At 38.5% G+C, this 16,842-nt stretch overlaps 1 protein-coding gene across 5 annotated transcripts; it reads right to left on the bottom strand.

The window, feature by feature from the left end:
• Window positions 1-299: 299 nt before the first annotated feature.
• enkd1.L (enkurin domain containing 1 L homeolog) lies at window positions 300-15,793 on the bottom strand. 5 transcript variants are annotated; one of them, XM_018257749.2, is made up of 8 exons: window positions 15,638-15,793; window positions 14,066-14,171; window positions 11,211-11,435; window positions 9,673-9,842; window positions 5,973-6,125; window positions 4,058-4,221; window positions 1,406-1,542; window positions 300-808 (listed from the first exon to the last, which is right to left on the bottom strand). In XM_018257749.2, exons 2-8 carry the CDS (start codon window positions 14,148-14,150, stop codon window positions 648-650), a joined length of 1,095 nt encoding a protein of 364 aa, XP_018113238.1. In that variant the 5' UTR covers window positions 14,151-14,171; window positions 15,638-15,793; the 3' UTR covers window positions 300-647. The 5 variants fall into 5 exon arrangements, with proteins under 5 accessions (XP_018113238.1, XP_018113241.1, XP_018113239.1 ...); XM_018257752.2 differs by lacking the exon at window positions 15,638-15,793 and adding an exon at window positions 15,566-15,588; XM_018257750.2 differs by lacking the exon at window positions 15,638-15,793 and adding an exon at window positions 15,543-15,565.
• Window positions 15,794-16,842: the final 1,049 nt, after the last annotated feature.

The raw sequence follows: 16,842 nt of genomic DNA, 5'->3' as shown, positions 1-16,842 counted from the left end.
TGGCTTTGTTTCCAATAAGGATTAATTATATGTTAATTTGGATCAAATACAAGGTACTGTTTTATTAAAGAGAAAAAGGAAATAATTTTTCAAAATTTGGATTATTTGAATAAAATAGAGTCTATGGGAGACGGCCTTTCCGTAATTCTGAGCTTTCCGGATAACAGGTTTCCGGATAATGGATCCCATACCTGTATTTTTTAATCAGATAAGCAAGATTTCATTATGTGGGTGTAGATTTTCCACCTTCTTTGTTCTGCATAGGGATAGAGTGTAAAATATAGTACGGTAGTTTCAAATTCACAAGTAAAAAAAATGTTTATTATGCCTTTACAAAAAACACATTAAATAGCAGTTAATTAAATGCAAATCAAAACCACCTAGCTTGCTGGCAGTATTTTCCACTTCTGAATTTAGAAAAGCCTTATAAAACTCTATGCTATATAGTGTTGGATAGCTATAATGATTCTTACATAATGGCATTGCAATATGAAAGTCAATTCCTATGCACCACAATGGGAAGCAGCTGTTGTCAGGGAAGGCTGTTATGTTGTCAGGGAAGGCTGCAGTTCTCAATGAAAAGGCCATAGAATATCATTCTTTGATACTTTTCAAGAAGAACAATGTACATTGCCTTATTAACAAATCTAAGAGTCCTTTTTTATAAAGACTTTAGGGCGGGAGAATATTTTGATTGCCTCCTCCACCTCTAATAGTTTCTTTTCCAGCTCAGTGCGCCGCTTCACAATACTGAGTGTGTCTGATCCAAGTGGCAGCTTTTGTAACTCCTTTACCAATTTTTCTTGGTCTAAAAATGAATTGAAAAAAAAAAAAAGAAAAGTTTGATTAGTTGGACAATGGTTACTAAGCAGTAGTCTTTAGCCATTCTGCATACAAATTATTGTAAATAAAAAAAGGGTAGGGGCAGTTTGAAAACAAGATTATATTGCTTTAGCAGCACTTTTTTGGGAAAGTGTTATATATACCTTACTAAAATTATTATATACCTACTCATAGAACAATTACAGAAAATGCCCAGGGACAGAGTCAAAAATAGGGAGTTTTTTTCTACAAGAGGGAAAAAAGTGACTAGCATTCTGGATAATAGATCCCATAGCTATATAATAAATGCACTTTATACACACAGACACACTAGGGCAACATTCTGTTTCGTTAAAGGGGACCCATCACCCAAAAAAAATATTCAAAATCCTATTTTATCACATTAGTCAAGCAAAATTAACTTTAATTAAAATATATAAATTATTTGCATCTTGTTTCCTTCAGTCTAGGAATTCATAATTATAGCGAGCAGGCAGCAGCCATTTTGTGGACACATTCTGGTTTGTCTGGTACAACAAGGGGTGCTACAAATTACAGATATTAAGAAAAAATAAAAACTTACTCTGTTTAAGATTATTTAGTGTTCCGAGTTTTTCAGCTTCTGGCATCAAGGTGTGGCCGGGGGGTGTGGAAACATCTGGGGTGTTTTTCTTGCTTTCTTCTTTCATTTTGAGCCACATTTCCTTATAATCCACCAGACTGAAGGTGAAAGTAAAGCAAATGGGTATCATTATTATAGGTGATGGTATTTTATAAGATCTTAAGAATTGGCATAAGCCATTATATACATCTTGATATATTTATTAAATAATGATACAGTGAAATATGGATATTCACCAACTTTTTCATGAATTGAAGCACATTGCCATACTTTGCTGTAAACACAACAAAAATTTTACTTTTTTTTTTTCTTGTTCAAATTAGCAAGCCCATATGAACTGACTGCAGTTATTCTGTATGTCATTTCTATCCTAGCCCCTCCTCAGGACAGCCCCTGATTCGGATAGGTGCTCAAAAACAAACCACTCACCTCCAGGGGCAATCCTGGCCATTTTGCCGCCTGACCCGGCCTTCCTTTTGCCCCCCTCCCCACGGCACTCACCTTTTCAGCGCCAGAGGGGGGTCAACGTTGCTAATGCAGACATCGCAATTGCGCTCTCTGCACTAGAAAAGCCGAATTCCCAAGTTGAAAAAAAAGAAATTTGACAGGAGCGGCATTTTTGCTGCCTCTGGCAACCAAGGGGCGGAGCACCCCTGCTCACTTCTAAATCCAAATTCTTTGTATTGTGTCCACAAACTTCTAAATAAAAGAATTCCTTTGTGTGTAAAAAAAGACAAGCTTATTTTCTGGGATTTATAGGCATACAATCTTGTGTACAATGAGCACAGAACTGTTAGACTTCTGTCTATCTGTGGTAATGTAAAATATCATTTTACTTATTAATTTGCAAAACAATGTGCAACAGTTTTTTCTTTTTAAATTTATTTATAGAGGCAGTCAGTTCTTCTATGACTTATACAGAGCATATGTTTGACAGTAGCCATATAAAAACCCTTATATAACTGCCTGCAAATCTATATATAGAGTTCTGTTACAGAACGGTCTTTTCCCATGAGTCAATTTTAAACAGATCTTGCGGGAGCATGCACTGTTGAAGCTGATTCTGGCATAAGAAGGGGATCAGAAGACAGGGTAAGACGGCACCTTTGAACTCCACTGTGCAACTCTGCAGATTTATGGCAGAATAGATGTTGTGAGGAGGGTGCTGAGGATGAGCTAGGGTTTGGTTTGTCTTTAAAACTTGTTTCTTTTTCTCTGTAGCAACACTTACTTAAATACAATCTGTATTTGGTGGTAACTAAGCTGCATAAGTCCATATTGGTTGCAAAACAATATATTTTGCTTAATTTTATGTTTAAATTTGTTTAATTTATGGTGATCCCAATTACAGAAAACCCCAAGTTCCAAGCATCCAGATGATAGACCCCACACCTGTATATTGTAAGCAATAACAGCCAAGGCCATTGCAACAAAGTGATCAACTACAATTCTGAAAAACACTGGATAAACATGGCTCTTCAGCAACTTTACTGGTCTATGTAAAAAAAAGTTTATTGGAAAATCTGCACATACACTGTTTTCAGAGCCACCATCAAAAAAAAGAGATCGGGAAATGCGATAACTGGACCTGTCAAATTTCTATCTGAAGGGGGCTTGGCTGTATAGAATCTTACATGTTAACATACATATATATTTGTGTATCTTAAGGTAAAGTCCACTGACCAGGAATGAATTGTCTTAGCATATTAACTAAACTATTTACAGGTATATAAACTACTTATATAGAGTAACATCAATTGTTTATATTGTGTTCTATTTATTGAATTATATGATCTATCTCCTACATACACCTTTTAGCAGTGGGATGTCTAGTTATTGGGCTCCACAGCAAGAACATTGGACCCTTGAACTTTGGGAACGAGAATTTCCATACACATGTATGGCAACTGTAGGTCCCAGAGGGTCCCTATAGTTCCTGCCCCCCCCAGCAGCTGTAGGATCTGATTAATGAGTTCATATAGCTGTGGTTGAAAAAAAAAATTATACAAACACATCCATCAAGTCCTAGCAAAACCAACCTGCTAGTTGATTTTTTATGCAGTGCACTGAGGGGGCTTAGCAAAATAAATTGATACTATGCCCCTATGGGAGCCTCAAAGATTCTTATGGCAGCGATTACTTTTTTAAATAGTTAACCCTTGCTCCTCTCTGCATTTGATCAGGCATTTGGACAACCTGCTCCATTAATATTTGCATTTACTAATGTATGCAATCTTAAGCTGATAAACTTTCTGGTTGGTCAGTCAACTGACAACCATCCATATATCTGCTTTTATAAGCCAATCTGGTTATCTTTGTGGTGCCAAACTGAGAATAAAGCAGATATTGGTTTAAAGCAAATTTTTATTACATTTTTATTAAAGTATAATAAACGGGACTGTATGCAATGTATGAATTATGAAAACATAATTCATTTATTTAATTAGGCTTCTGGTGCAGTAAATTCATGTTTATGTTTAGTATACAAAATACAGTGTTTCTAGCATTATTCTATTTTAGACTTTAGTTCTCTTTTAACAGCTTGATCTGATAAAATAGCTAAGTTAGGTTTCATTTTGGTAATAGCCATTATCATGGAATGATGTAACTTACTATTGAGGAATGTACCCCTTTTGCTTGGAGTCATATTCTTCCTGCTCCCGTTTTTTCTGCTCTACGATATTATTCAGATTCTGTAGGGAACGGGAAGGTCTCAGCTGTACTCTTTTCGCGTTCCTTGCATTATATGCTACAAAGTCAATCCTTGAACCATTCACCTGTATTTTAAAATATAAACATGTTATTTAAAAAAAAAAATACTAATGTCACGTCTAACTTATACAAAGTAAACAAACAATAAATAACAGTGTTGAATCTGTGGTTTGGTTCCAGTGGATTGGACTTTCAGAGAATATGTACAAGGTTACTTGTTACTAATCCAGTCGACTTGTGTTCTTGTGTACAAAGGCAAGAATCAGTCATATAAAACCCAGGAAACGTAAAAATACATGAAACATATACATATATATATATATTTTTAATAGGTTTATATTTTGCATTTTACAAAAAAAAAAAAAATCATGCTTGGCATTTACAAGACGATTAGGTTAAATTGTGTACAAAGGAACAGTGACCGTCACATAGTGGAGGAAAGCAAGTAACATCAGATTATTAAAGTGTTTACCAAATCATACATACGGTTCAGTCCTCTGGTAATGATACTTGAGGGTTGGCATCCAACCATGGTTACCATATTTTCTAAAACTTTCTGGGTGTTCCTCGAGCATTGCATGTCAATTTGATTAGAGGCAATGTAGCATTTATTTACTTATTCCATTGTTGGACTATAAAAAGGTTGGGGCTCATCCACTTTATTGAGCTAATTATTAACTTTTTTTGCATAGAACATAATGAAGCTAACATAATGTTCTAGATTTTTGTAGAGTACTGACTCATCAATAATACCTAATAAGCAGGTGTCAGGAGATCTAATACATGAAACATATAAATGGGGTACCCAAAACACATGGTCTATAGTGACCTCAAAATGTAAATAGTACATACTCATCTTTCTGACTTACACTACACAATAAGTACGTCATTCTATGAAGCACTCATGTGAAATCACTACAACTGCAATGCGCCCGCATTTTACTTACTTTTTTCTTGGTGTCCCTTGTGCAGATTCTTGTTCACACATGTGCAGTAGAGAAATCCTGGCAAGTTTTATTCTACTGCTCTAAAATTACTCCCATCTACACTAAAATAACTGGTTTCTATACATGCTGATAGGACTGTGCTTTTTAGCAGCTTCAACATGCTGTGCTTGTGGCTTTGGGCAAAGCTGGGATAAAGAAAAGATGGGCCATGGGAGAAATCAGCCAGCCAATGCATCCGACCAAAACCTCATGCAGAGAACACTGTTAAATTTTACAATATGGTGTACATTATTACTATATAATGTACAGTTTGGTCATTTTCTTATTGACCAAACTGTACATTGTTTATAATTTAAAGAGACAAGCACACATTTGTGTACTTTACATAGTACCTGGTGATGGCTTTCCTGCAATGCCTTTCTACCCCAGCCTTCATCACTGTTCTCCTTTTTCAATGCTCATGTGCATGCAACAACAGGGACTGGAAAAGAGACTCTAAGACTCTGTAGATTATAATAAATAATTTACCGCCCACTAAAATGTAAAAATATATTAGGAGTGACCTCTGAATTACGTGACCAATACATATGTAAACCATAACAAAAGAAACAAATGAATAACTTTAAACCACCTTTGAAAGCTAAAGCTAACTAATGCTTTGTTGTATGAGCACTGACTCAAGGAATGAAAGCATAATTTTGTCTCAGCAAGTAGCTTTGAACAATCTCAAACTAATAACTCAAAGTTCTGATTGGTTGTTATGCTCAATCCATTTACAAATAAAGGATTTATGCATGTTCTTAAAAAATGTTACCAAACAACATCCACATTTCATTTGGTAGAAATATTTGCCAAAAAACAGAAATCACCTTGATCTCTTTACTTTTGTTCTCTTGCTCATCTTTGTAACAAGGTGTTCCTGGTGCTGAAAGTGTTGGCCTCTTAGGTTGCACCCCTGACCCACAGCCAGAATAAGCTTTTAGGAAATTAAAATACTTTGGTTCTAAAGGTGATGGGTTTTCCTGAAAAATAAAAGCCAAAGACACAAGTCAGAAAGGAATAATCATAATATTAATATGCATATTCTTGAAATGTAAGATGCCCCCAAAGCCAACCCCAATAGCTTATACTTAGCAGGCAATGTCTAATATTGAACGCCATTTCAAAACCTTACCAAAAACAAGGTATGGCTACAATAGTAATGTATTATCTATGCTAAAGCAGCAGTGCTAATGCTAGTGTATAATACTATAAACATAACACAAGAACCAAGCTCTATGTAGACCTCAAACAGACCTCAATCAAACCTCACTCTTGCATTCTTCTTCCACGACTGAAACCTTAAAATAGACTTGTTTGTTAAATTATTTCAAACCCCCTGTTTATAATAAAATAATTGCAAGGCTAGAGGCACACAGGGTTGTTAACCTGCTTTTCTCTGCCTACGGCCAATGTGCTCCTCTTTACAAGGAGCCAATGAACAGATCTGTGTGCCACTATTACATACTCTGGATACAATGACAAGCCCATACAACCATTCTAACAGCAATTCTTCCTTACTTACATAGTTAAGTTGGGTTGAAAAAAAGACCAAAGTCCATGAAGTTTAACCCTCCAAATGTACTGTACCAATATCTATATTAATTGTAGATTTGTAGTATCACTATAGCCTGGGATATTATCCTTGTTCAATAAATCATCCAAGCCACTCTTAAAAGCATTCATAGAATCTGCCATCAAATCTGCCGTCATTTGGCAGTGCATTCCACAACCTCTCAATGAAATTAATGAAAGGTTTGAGAGAAAAAGAAACCCTGCTATCTGTCTATAATCCCCTCTTATGTACCTGAAAAGAGTAATCATGTCCCCTTGCAAGTGCCCTTTCTCCAGGGGAAACAATCCCAACCTTGACAATTTAATTCTCCATCCCTTTTACCATATTAGTTGCATTTATCTGCACACTATCCAGCTCAAAACTGCACTGCATATTTAGGGTGAGGTCTTACCAGGGGTCTATAAATTATGTTTTCATTTTTATGCAAGACAGCATTTTATTTGCTTTAGTAGGCACTGAATACCACTACCTAGAATTACACAGCTAGTTAATCCCTAGATTCTTCTCAAACAAGGATACCCCAATACACTAAAATTTAGAGTATAACTCACATCTACAAAGTGCATATCCTTGCACTTATCCACACTGAACCTAATTTGCCAGTCTGCTGCACAGTTTTCTAATTTAATGAAAACACTCTGCAAAGTGGCAACATCCTGCATGGAACTTGCATGCAGGATGTTTGCACAATTTTGTATCATCAGCAAAGACAGAGACAGTACTTTCAATGCCCACCCCCAGGTCATTAATAAATAAAACATATATCTTAACATACAATATGGATTTTCTTAAGAAGTCCAGTTTAAAAACCTTTTCAAGAAGGAAAATAAAACCTACATAAGAAATATAAATCACAAAATCCAGTACAGCATATTTTCTGGGTGGCTCCTTAACAATCATGTAACTTGTCATGTAGCAAATGAACTGTATTCTAATAATAGTAATGTTGCCCCAGTTAACATCTGGATAACTAAACCCTAGACCTGCCCAAACTAGCAGCAGTTGAGCCTTCCTCTTCATTTATGTGTGAATGGGTATTATAATTCTATAATTAAATGGGTATTGCACATTTCCATTAATTTTTATTGTGTAAATCGTAAAAGTATTGTGGACAATATGCAGTCGGTCTTTATTTTTTCATTTGTTGTTTTGCTTTTTATTCAGCAGTGCTCTAACTGGAATTTCAGCAGCTATATAGTTGATAGGGTCCAATTTACCCTAGCAACCAGGCAGTTGATTGATTGAGAGACTGTAAGATCAATAGAAGAGGGCCAGAAAAGTAAGAGAAGTATGCAAAGTAACAATAAAACTGTAGTCTCACAGAGCAATCAGTGTGTCACGTTCGGCAGCCTATATCCAGAACCCAAGCTAAGCTCCCTGGTCTCGGCTCTCACTTCTGCCTTTAACCGCCGCCTTTCACCTCTGGAGGAGCCCTCGGCTAATTGGATGCCGCCAGGTCTTAACAGAGAGAGGAGCAAAGCTAACGGTTCTGGACTAGCAAAGGGGCACGATCATCTCACCAGGATACTGAATGAAGAACACCACCAGAAACAGGCAGGCCGGGCCAGCACAAGCAGTTAGAATAGTCAGACAGGCCAGAATCAGGATTAGAGATCGTAGAATAGTCAGAGGACAGGCAAAGGTTTCAGGATTGGAGAGATCAACGTAGTTTCAGACAGGCAAGGTCAGGATCAAACACAGTAGATCAAACAGGAATCACTAGGAATAAACACCCAGGAACAAGCTAATTGAACCTAACATCGGGCAACTTGCTGAAGACTAAATTCCCCTTTTAAACTGTTTGAATTTCGCACCAATGCGCGTGATGTCATCACGCCTTGTGCATAAACCCGGAAGCGCGCCGGTGCGCGCGCAATAGGGAGACCGGCAGTCAAGGAGGAAGGGGCTGTGCAGCGGGCGTCCACGCCAAAGGAGCGGCGGTGGACCCCGCTGCCCACTAGACCACCAGGGAAAGTCCTGACATTGTGTTTGTCTTCATATGACTATGAAGATTTTCATTCATCTAGGTCATGGTATAGCTAGTATAGGTAAATCTAAAAACAACTGGACTTGCTGAATAATCATTAAAGAAGTTTCACTACTGATCCGAGCAGGTTCTTTAGTTCAACTGACTGGTATGGGAAGTTCTCGGCATATAAACTCTTCCACTAATCCAATCACATTGTAACTCTTCAAAGAGGTGACATCTGAAAATTCACAGAGGTGTTGATTCTGTGTAGTTACTGATAGGATTATCCAAGGTGTCATGCAAAAGTGTTTGTCTTCATTTTAAAATATGAAAATAGACTTAAAAGTTCAAATATGTCATACATAGGGGTTATTTACTAAATTTATTTATCTAATTTTTTATTTAAAAAACCACAACCAAACTCATATGCCCGATTTGACCTTATTTATTAATTTAAAAACTTAAATTAATCGGATTGGCAAAAAACTTGATAAAATTGAGTGAAACCCTGAATCATCCATTTTTTCTGGAATTAATTCCTGAATCGCTCGATTTTTTGCTAAAACTTTTTCGAATTTTCACGCTAAACCCAGCGCAAACCACAATAACTTCAAAATGAGAGTGGTGCCTCTGCCATTGACTAATACAGGACTACGACAGGTCTGAGGTGGTTGATTTTTGGATTCTGGCTTTTTGCAGCATCGGGGTATACTGTAATAAATCTCAAAAAATTGCTTTTTTTCCCCACTAAAAGAGTTTCTGCCCCAAAAAGCCTGACCAGATAAATTTGAGGTTGAGTAAATATCCCCCTAAATGTAAACAACCACTTTCACTTGCCTAAAGAGAGAGATTTCCAGGACAAAATGAAAATTAACTAATTACAGATTAAATAAATGAACCATCAATTTCATTAACTCTTACAAAACAAAGGGATTTTAGCAAGCAAAGTATATTACACTGTATTGTTGTATAAAGAGTCATTTACCTGAAGTTTGGTCATAACTTTGGATTCCACATTTACATACTTTTGGGATTTCCAAAGGGCTTTGACAGGTTTCGGAGTACCCTTCACATTTTCTAGTTCTATCTCTCTGCACTTTTTTTGTATTTCCCTCATTCTTCTGACATTTTCCTTGACATGGTCCTTACTTTTACCTAGGACAAATGCACAATTTATATCAAGAGTTTTAATATTAAAGGGATGCTGTCATGGGAAAAAATTTTTTTTCAAAAATGAATCAGTTAATAGTGCTGCTCCAGCAGAATTCTGCACTGAAATCCATTTCTCGAAACTGCAAACAGATTTTTTTATATTCAATTTTGAAATCTGACATGGGGCTAGACATATTGTCAATTTCCCAGCTGCCCCAAGTCATGTGACTTGCTCTGATAAACTTCAATCACTTTTTACTGCTGTACTGCAAGTTAGAGTGCTATCACCCCCTCCCTTTTCCCCCCAGCAGACAAACAAAAGAACAAGGTAACCAGATAGCAGCTCCCTAACACAAGATAACAGCTGCCTGGTAGATCTAAGAACAGCACTCAATAGTAAAAACCCATGTCCCACTGAGACACATTCAGTTACATTGAGAAATAAAAGCAAGAGCCTGCCAGAAAGCATTTCTCTCCTAAAGTGCAGGCACAAGTCACATGACCAGGGGCAGCTGGGAAATTGACAAAATGTCTAGCCCTATGTTAGATTTCAAAATTGAATATAAAAAAATCTGTTTGCTCTTTTGAGAGATGGATTTCAGTGTAGAATTCTACTGGAGCAGCACTATTAACTGATTCATTTTGAAAAAAAAATTTTTCCCCATGACAGTATCCCTTTAAGAATAAATACAGGTAAATTCAGTAATTTTATCATCTATCTATCATTGGAATCCAGCGCAAGGTATTATTATTATAGCTAAAAAGGAATGTAAAAGGAATAATGTAAAAAATATGTATAAGTAACCATAAATTGTTAATTGCATCAGCCCTGTTCACTTAGCGTAATATTTCAATATTGCAGTTGTATGGCCCACACCAAACTTCATATAATAGTCAATACATATATAAATTCACACCTAACCAATGTGCAGCCAGTTTAATAATAACACTTTAATGTTGAAATAAAGTACAGACCACACTATTTAGTCTTACAGTAGAGGAAGCACAAAATATATTAGAAAGATGAGTGTGTAAGGACTTCAAAATCAATTCAATTATAGTAAACGGACAGTTCAAGTAGGACAAAATTTTGACAAACTGACTTAGAAATGTGTATTAACAACCAACATGGAAAATTCTACCTGATGCAGAGCCATTAAACTGCCAGTTGCTGTAGTTTGCATGGCTGTGTGTTTAGTCATATACCTGTGCCATCAATAAGTATGGCTTAAATAGCCAATTCCACAAATTAAAAGGAATGTCCACATTCTTTTATATCATGAACATCAGATGAAAGGCTTAACAATAAAATTATGAGACAAATATGCAAACATAAATATGTTAGCCTTCTCTTTTCTAAAATGTACATACTTTTTGTAGGTAGTCTTGGATGAAGAGATATTCCTTCTAACTGCAAGAGATCTCCAACAGTTCCCCTCTGGCCTCGCTTCAGGATATCATGAGCACTAGAGTGGATTCTAGGAGGAGGGTGTGTAGTGCGGGAACTGTAAAGAGATGGATATAGTCTTGGGTCTGGCGCTATGGGACCTAATAATAAGTCCAACGCCAGGCTTCTGCCCTCAAGTCTTCCACCAGCTGCACAAAAAGAGCACAGGGAGAAAGTTTATATTTGTATAGTCCCAAAGGTTGCCAGCACTCTCGAAAAAGGAATTAATTTGCCTGGGTGCAGAAACAACAAAATATCTCCAAAAACTGTAGAAAGATCCGCACTCACAGGTCTTATAGAGAAAAAAAAATAATTTATTAGTTACACAGGACTGACGTTTCGGCCTCCCCAATGCCTTTCTCAAAGTGAGTTATTTGGTCATAACAAAAATCGTTTTGCATGGCGGAAGAACACCGCATTCCAAGAAAAACACCTGTTGCCTACTGTCAAATTTGGTTGAGGTTCTATCATCCTGTGGGGCTGTGTGTCTAGTTCAGGGACTGGGGCCCTTGTTAAAGTCGAGGGTCGGATGAATTCAACCCAATATCAACAAATTCTTCAGGATAATGTTCAAGCATCAGTCACAAAGTTGAAGTTACGCAGGGGAAATGACCCTAAACACACTTTGAAATCTACAAAGGCATTTATGCAGATGGTGAAGTACAATATTCTGTAATGGCCGTCACATTCCCCCAACTTGAATATCATCCAAAATCTATGGGATGATTTGAAGCAGGCTGTCCATGCTCGGCAGCCATCAAATTTAACTGAACTGGAGAGATTTTGTATGGACGAATGGTCAAAAATACCGTCATCCAGAATCCAGACACTCATCAAAGACTGTAGGAGGCATCTAGAGGCTGTTACATTTGTAAAAAGAGGCTCAACTAAGTATTGATGTAATATCTCTGTTGGGATGCCCAAATTTATGAACCTAATTTTGTTATGATGCATATTTTCTGTTAATCCAATAAACTTTGTCATTGCTGAAATACTACTATTTCCAGCGAAGGATGGATAATATACTGGCAGCGCAGGAAAAGGTATCAGTACAGAGAGCTGGAGAAGGAGATGGGGCAGAGGACACGCTGTCAGTAGAATAGCCAGGGAGGAGAAATCGAGCGCCGCAGTATGGATAGTGACCCTGTAGCCTTTTTTGAAGAGGAGGGGAAGCGGAGTTTCTGTAAGTTATTTCCTAATAAAGGCTTTGCTATTTTAAAATTTAATTTTTCTTGGTGTTTTTTTCCGTTGTATTCTAACGAATTTTTTAAAAAATGTTTTTGATGTTGCTGGTCCTTTAAAGGAGAAGTCAACCCCTTTGGCGCTAAAATCCTTCTCCCCTCCCCTGTGTTGCCCCTCCTCCCCCCTGGCCTAGCTCCCCCCCAGGCAAATGCCCCTAAGTTGCTACTTACCCCTCGACGCAGGTCCTGTTAACGGAGTTCACAGGCGGCATCTTCTCCCGTGCGGTCTTCTTCCTGGATTGCCTGGCTTTTGCATGCGCCGAAAGTCATAAAGTTTTCCGATTTCTTTTTTCGGAAACTTTGTGACTTTCAGCGCATGGCGCAGTAGAGCTGAACCGGCAAATGCCTCCTACTGCACATTCGCCGCCAAACGGCGGGCAATCGAGGAAGGAGACCGCACGGGAGAAGATGGCGCCTGTGAACTCCGTGGACAGGACCTGCGCCGAGGGGTAAGTAGCAACTTAGGGGCATTTGCCCGGGGGGGGTAGGCCAGGGGGGAGGAGGGAGTGGGGGGAAACACAGGGGAGGGGGGAAGGATTTTAGCGCCGAAAAGGTTTAGTTCTCCTTTAAAAAGGATTTCAATGAGCTGGAGAGAGTGCAGAAACGTGCAACTAAACTGGTTAGAGGGCGCTTGCGAGGGAACATGATTACACTTTACAAGTACATTAGAGGACATTATAGACAAATATCAGGGGACCTTTTTACGCATAAAGAGGATCACCGTACCAGAGCCCACCCCTTCAGACTAGAACAAAATAACTTTCATTTGAAGCAACGTAGGTGGTTCTTCACAGTGAGGTTGTGGAATCAGAATTTTTAGTATAAAAAAAACCCTCTAATTTTTCGACATTTATTATACAGAGGATGGAAAAGGTCAGAATCTAAAAATCTGGCATCTCAAACCTGCCGAGGTTGTATAATCATAAGTCAATGGGAGAGGTCCCTATCCTATTTGAAAGTTTCTGTGATCTGTGCTGGAATTAGCCTGAAAATCTGTCTCTTTCGGACTTTTGGGGCAAAAATCTGAATAATTTAGGCTTTTCGGGAAAGAACTCAGAAAAAATAGTTCGATTTTATCAAGTTTGTCCCAGATCCGATAAAGTCATGCTTTTTTTAATAAATAAGGTTACATTGTGGATTCTAGTTTGGTCAGACTTTTTTAGTTAAAAAATTTGATGAATTCAGATTTTGATAAATATCCCCCTTAATGTGGAAATTCAATTAAATTTCTATTAATATCGCCAAATTAAAATGACATAAACAATCTGAATTTGGCTGTAGATTCTTCAAAAATAGTAAATCTAGAGTCCATTGTTTAATATTCATATAAATCATAATTGATGACTACATGCCAGTAAAGAGAACAACTGTAATATAAACCAAATTTGAATACCATTATGACAAATAAGGACAAATAAAACACAACTAAGCTATTGAGTATATGCTTATATTACTTTTGAATTCAAGATTTTTTATAAGACCTAGACAGGAGATAGAGGAGAAAGATAGGGAGCTAGTACACCAGAAAAATCTCTTACCAGAAGAAGGCCGCTTGTTCAGGTCTGAAAACGGAGTTGCATCTGGAACAATGGGCCCAGATATTCTGGATGCACCTTTTGACATTTTCTTGCCTATACAGAAAGCCTAACATTGGGGATAAAAACATAATCAGCTCAAATTTAAAACAAGTAGGTCTCCCTTAAAGGGGTTGATCACCTTTAAATTAACTTGAAAGACATAGAGAGTAATATTATGAGAAAATTTGCAATTGGTTTTCATTTTTTATTATTTGTGTTTTTTAAGGAGGCAAATAATTCAAAAACTATAAAAACTATAAAAAAAGAAAAGTTGAAAAGTTGCTCAGAATCAGGCCAGGATTTGTGGAAAGGCCACCAAGGCCCGGGCCTAGGGCGGCAGGATTTTAGGGGGCGGCATTCTGCCCAACCACACCCACATTTGTTCAAAAACACTGGGGATGCGCTGGAGATAAAATCATTTTTTACACTTCTCGTGTGCTCTCCTGCATGCAATCTCATAAGGCAGAGGAATGCATCGCCTTCTTTTTCTCTTACCCATCCTCAAAGGCTGACGTCACACCTCCGTCCTGGGTCCTCCCTCCTCAGCACTTCCTCCTCAGCCATCAGCCCCCCTCCTCGGTCCTCAGTACAAACGCTCTCCATCCTCAGCCCTCCCTCCTCAGCATTCAGTACAAACACTCTCCATAGCCCTACCTCCTCCTCAGGTATCAGCCTGGCTTAGGAGCTGAGGACAGAGAAAGTTTGTACTGTGTACCGAGGAGGGAGGGCTGAGGAATGAGCCACAAGGGGGAGATTGCAACAGTATAAATATCTGGCAGCACGGATCAGTGAGTAAAATATGAGGCGAGTCTGTACAATTCTTCGCTAGGAGAGCGAAGGCAGGAGCGTGTGTTCTGATGATGTCCTAAAATGCGTTCCGTACACACCACCATCCAGTGTTGGACTGGCCCACAGGTATACAAGGAAAAGTCCTGGTGGGCCCAGGTGTCAGTGGGCCCTCATGCTGCTAAGCATTTGGAATATTTCATGGTCATTCCCTATTTCTATGAGAAAAAGAGGCTAAATAGATGGAATAATGGATTATAGTATGTAAAGAAAAGAGACTAGGAGATTAGAGGTTGAGTGAGGAAAGGTAGAATAGTTCTGAGAGTGGGCCCCTGGTCTAAGGTTTTTTGGTGGGCCCCTGGTGTTCCAGTCCGACACTGCCACCATCACATGTCAATTGATCAATCGCAATTTACTCTGCCAGACAAAAAAAGCAATTGTGCAGTACAGTTTCCCTGGTCCAGCGATTGTTATATGACGTCATGAGCTCATCTAGAATCCACAAAGCACAATTAGCCACGCAGCCGTCACCGAAGTGACAATACAATATAATACACCGAAGTGTGTACAATTTCCCGTGCCGTGTGGCTAATGTTTCCATAAAAAACCCTCCTTAGAAACCCCTGTAATCACGCGCACACTAGATTCTTACTTCATTTCAGTTAAATTCCGCACCTGCCAATTACAAGTACCTTGCGATGCTAGAACTTTCTTTTATCTGTGCATGGTTTCTCAAACATACTTTACCTGACGATCTCTCTGAATACAACACTCCTCTCTTCCATAGCAACTACAGCTTCCGCCGCTGTACTGGTCTCCATGGGAGAAGCTAATCCAGAAAGGAAGTTTGTCAGCATCCGGCGCTTAGCGTCAGTTGTCTTATCTTTACGCCTGAATACTAGTGGGAACAGGGAACGGACTGTATCCTGATATGCATGAGAGGATCCTAGTACGGATAGCTTTTTTAGCGATAAAAAAGATAATTCTGCATTTTAGCCAATTCATTATCGTATCCCTAGTGCCCTAGCCTGTTTGCTATCTGCCCCATGTCCATTAGATACCTCAAAGATCCTTGCAAAAAGTCATAAAATTGGTCACGTTTTTAAATATAATGAATTAAATGTGAATTTAAAAAAATTAGTTTTTTTTACACATAAGGGAGTGCTGGTCCCGTTTTTTTCTATTTTAAGTGTGTTTGCCAATTGTTGTTCCTCGCTCTATAAATATGTAGGAACTAGGGGCAAATTTACTTACCTCCGAAGTTGCGCCAGCGTTCACTTTGCTGCACTTCGCCAGGCGTACATTCGCCAGGGCTGTGCAAATTCACGAAGATCCGAAGTTGCGCACAAGTTACTGATCGTTTGCAAGGTTGCGCTACTGATGTTACGATCAGCGGTTCAAAGTTACGCTAGCGATCGGAAATTTGCATATGGCGTGCAGTTAAAGTACAATGGCCGTATATGCTGCAGCAAACACATTACACCACACAAGGCCAGGGAACCTTAATAAATGTTTTCTAATGCCCTACACATGCCCGCAGTATAGTTTAGGTGCCAAATGTTATCAAATGTAGGGGGGAAGGAGGGATCTTTTTCATCCTATCACCCTATAAAAAGTAAAAGATGCCATCGTTTTTTTGGGACTTAGAAAAAATTGCAACTTTTTTTGAACCATCCCTATCTACTCTATTGCACTTCGCCTGGTCTGAGGTGGCGAAGTAAAGTCTGGCACAAGAGGTAACGTTGAATTAGCGTAGTTACGTCCCTTCGCCATAGCACAACTTCGTCTGGCGTAAGGGTGCAAAGTAGCGCTAGAGTAGGTCCACTTCGTTAGCGAATTTACGCCAGCACCCGTTAGTAAATCGGCAAAGTGGCAAAATGACGTCACGCTGGCAAATTTTCGCTAGCGTTAGCCACTTCACCCTTTAGTAAATTTTCCCCTAGGAAGGCCGG

This window comes from Xenopus laevis, chromosome 4L (genome assembly GCF_017654675.1).
Source record: "Xenopus laevis strain J_2021 chromosome 4L, Xenopus_laevis_v10.1, whole genome shotgun sequence".
Classification (NCBI taxonomy): Eukaryota; Metazoa; Chordata; class Amphibia; order Anura; family Pipidae; genus Xenopus; species Xenopus laevis.
This window is presented reverse-complemented; position numbering and strand designations above follow the sequence as displayed.

Coding starts and splice junctions, on each gene's coding strand:
- enkd1.L (XM_018257749.2), bottom strand. CDS start 14,150: ATGTCAAAAGGTGCATCCAGAATATCTGGGCCCATTGTTCCAGATGCA. Junction 4,222..5,972: donor ACAAAAGTAAAGAGATCAAG/GTGATTTCTGTT, acceptor TTTAAAATACAG/GTGAATGGTTCAAGGATTGA. Junction 809..1,405: donor ACTAAATAATCTTAAACAGA/GTAAGTTTTTAT, acceptor ATTCATTTTTAG/ACCAAGAAAAATTGGTAAAG.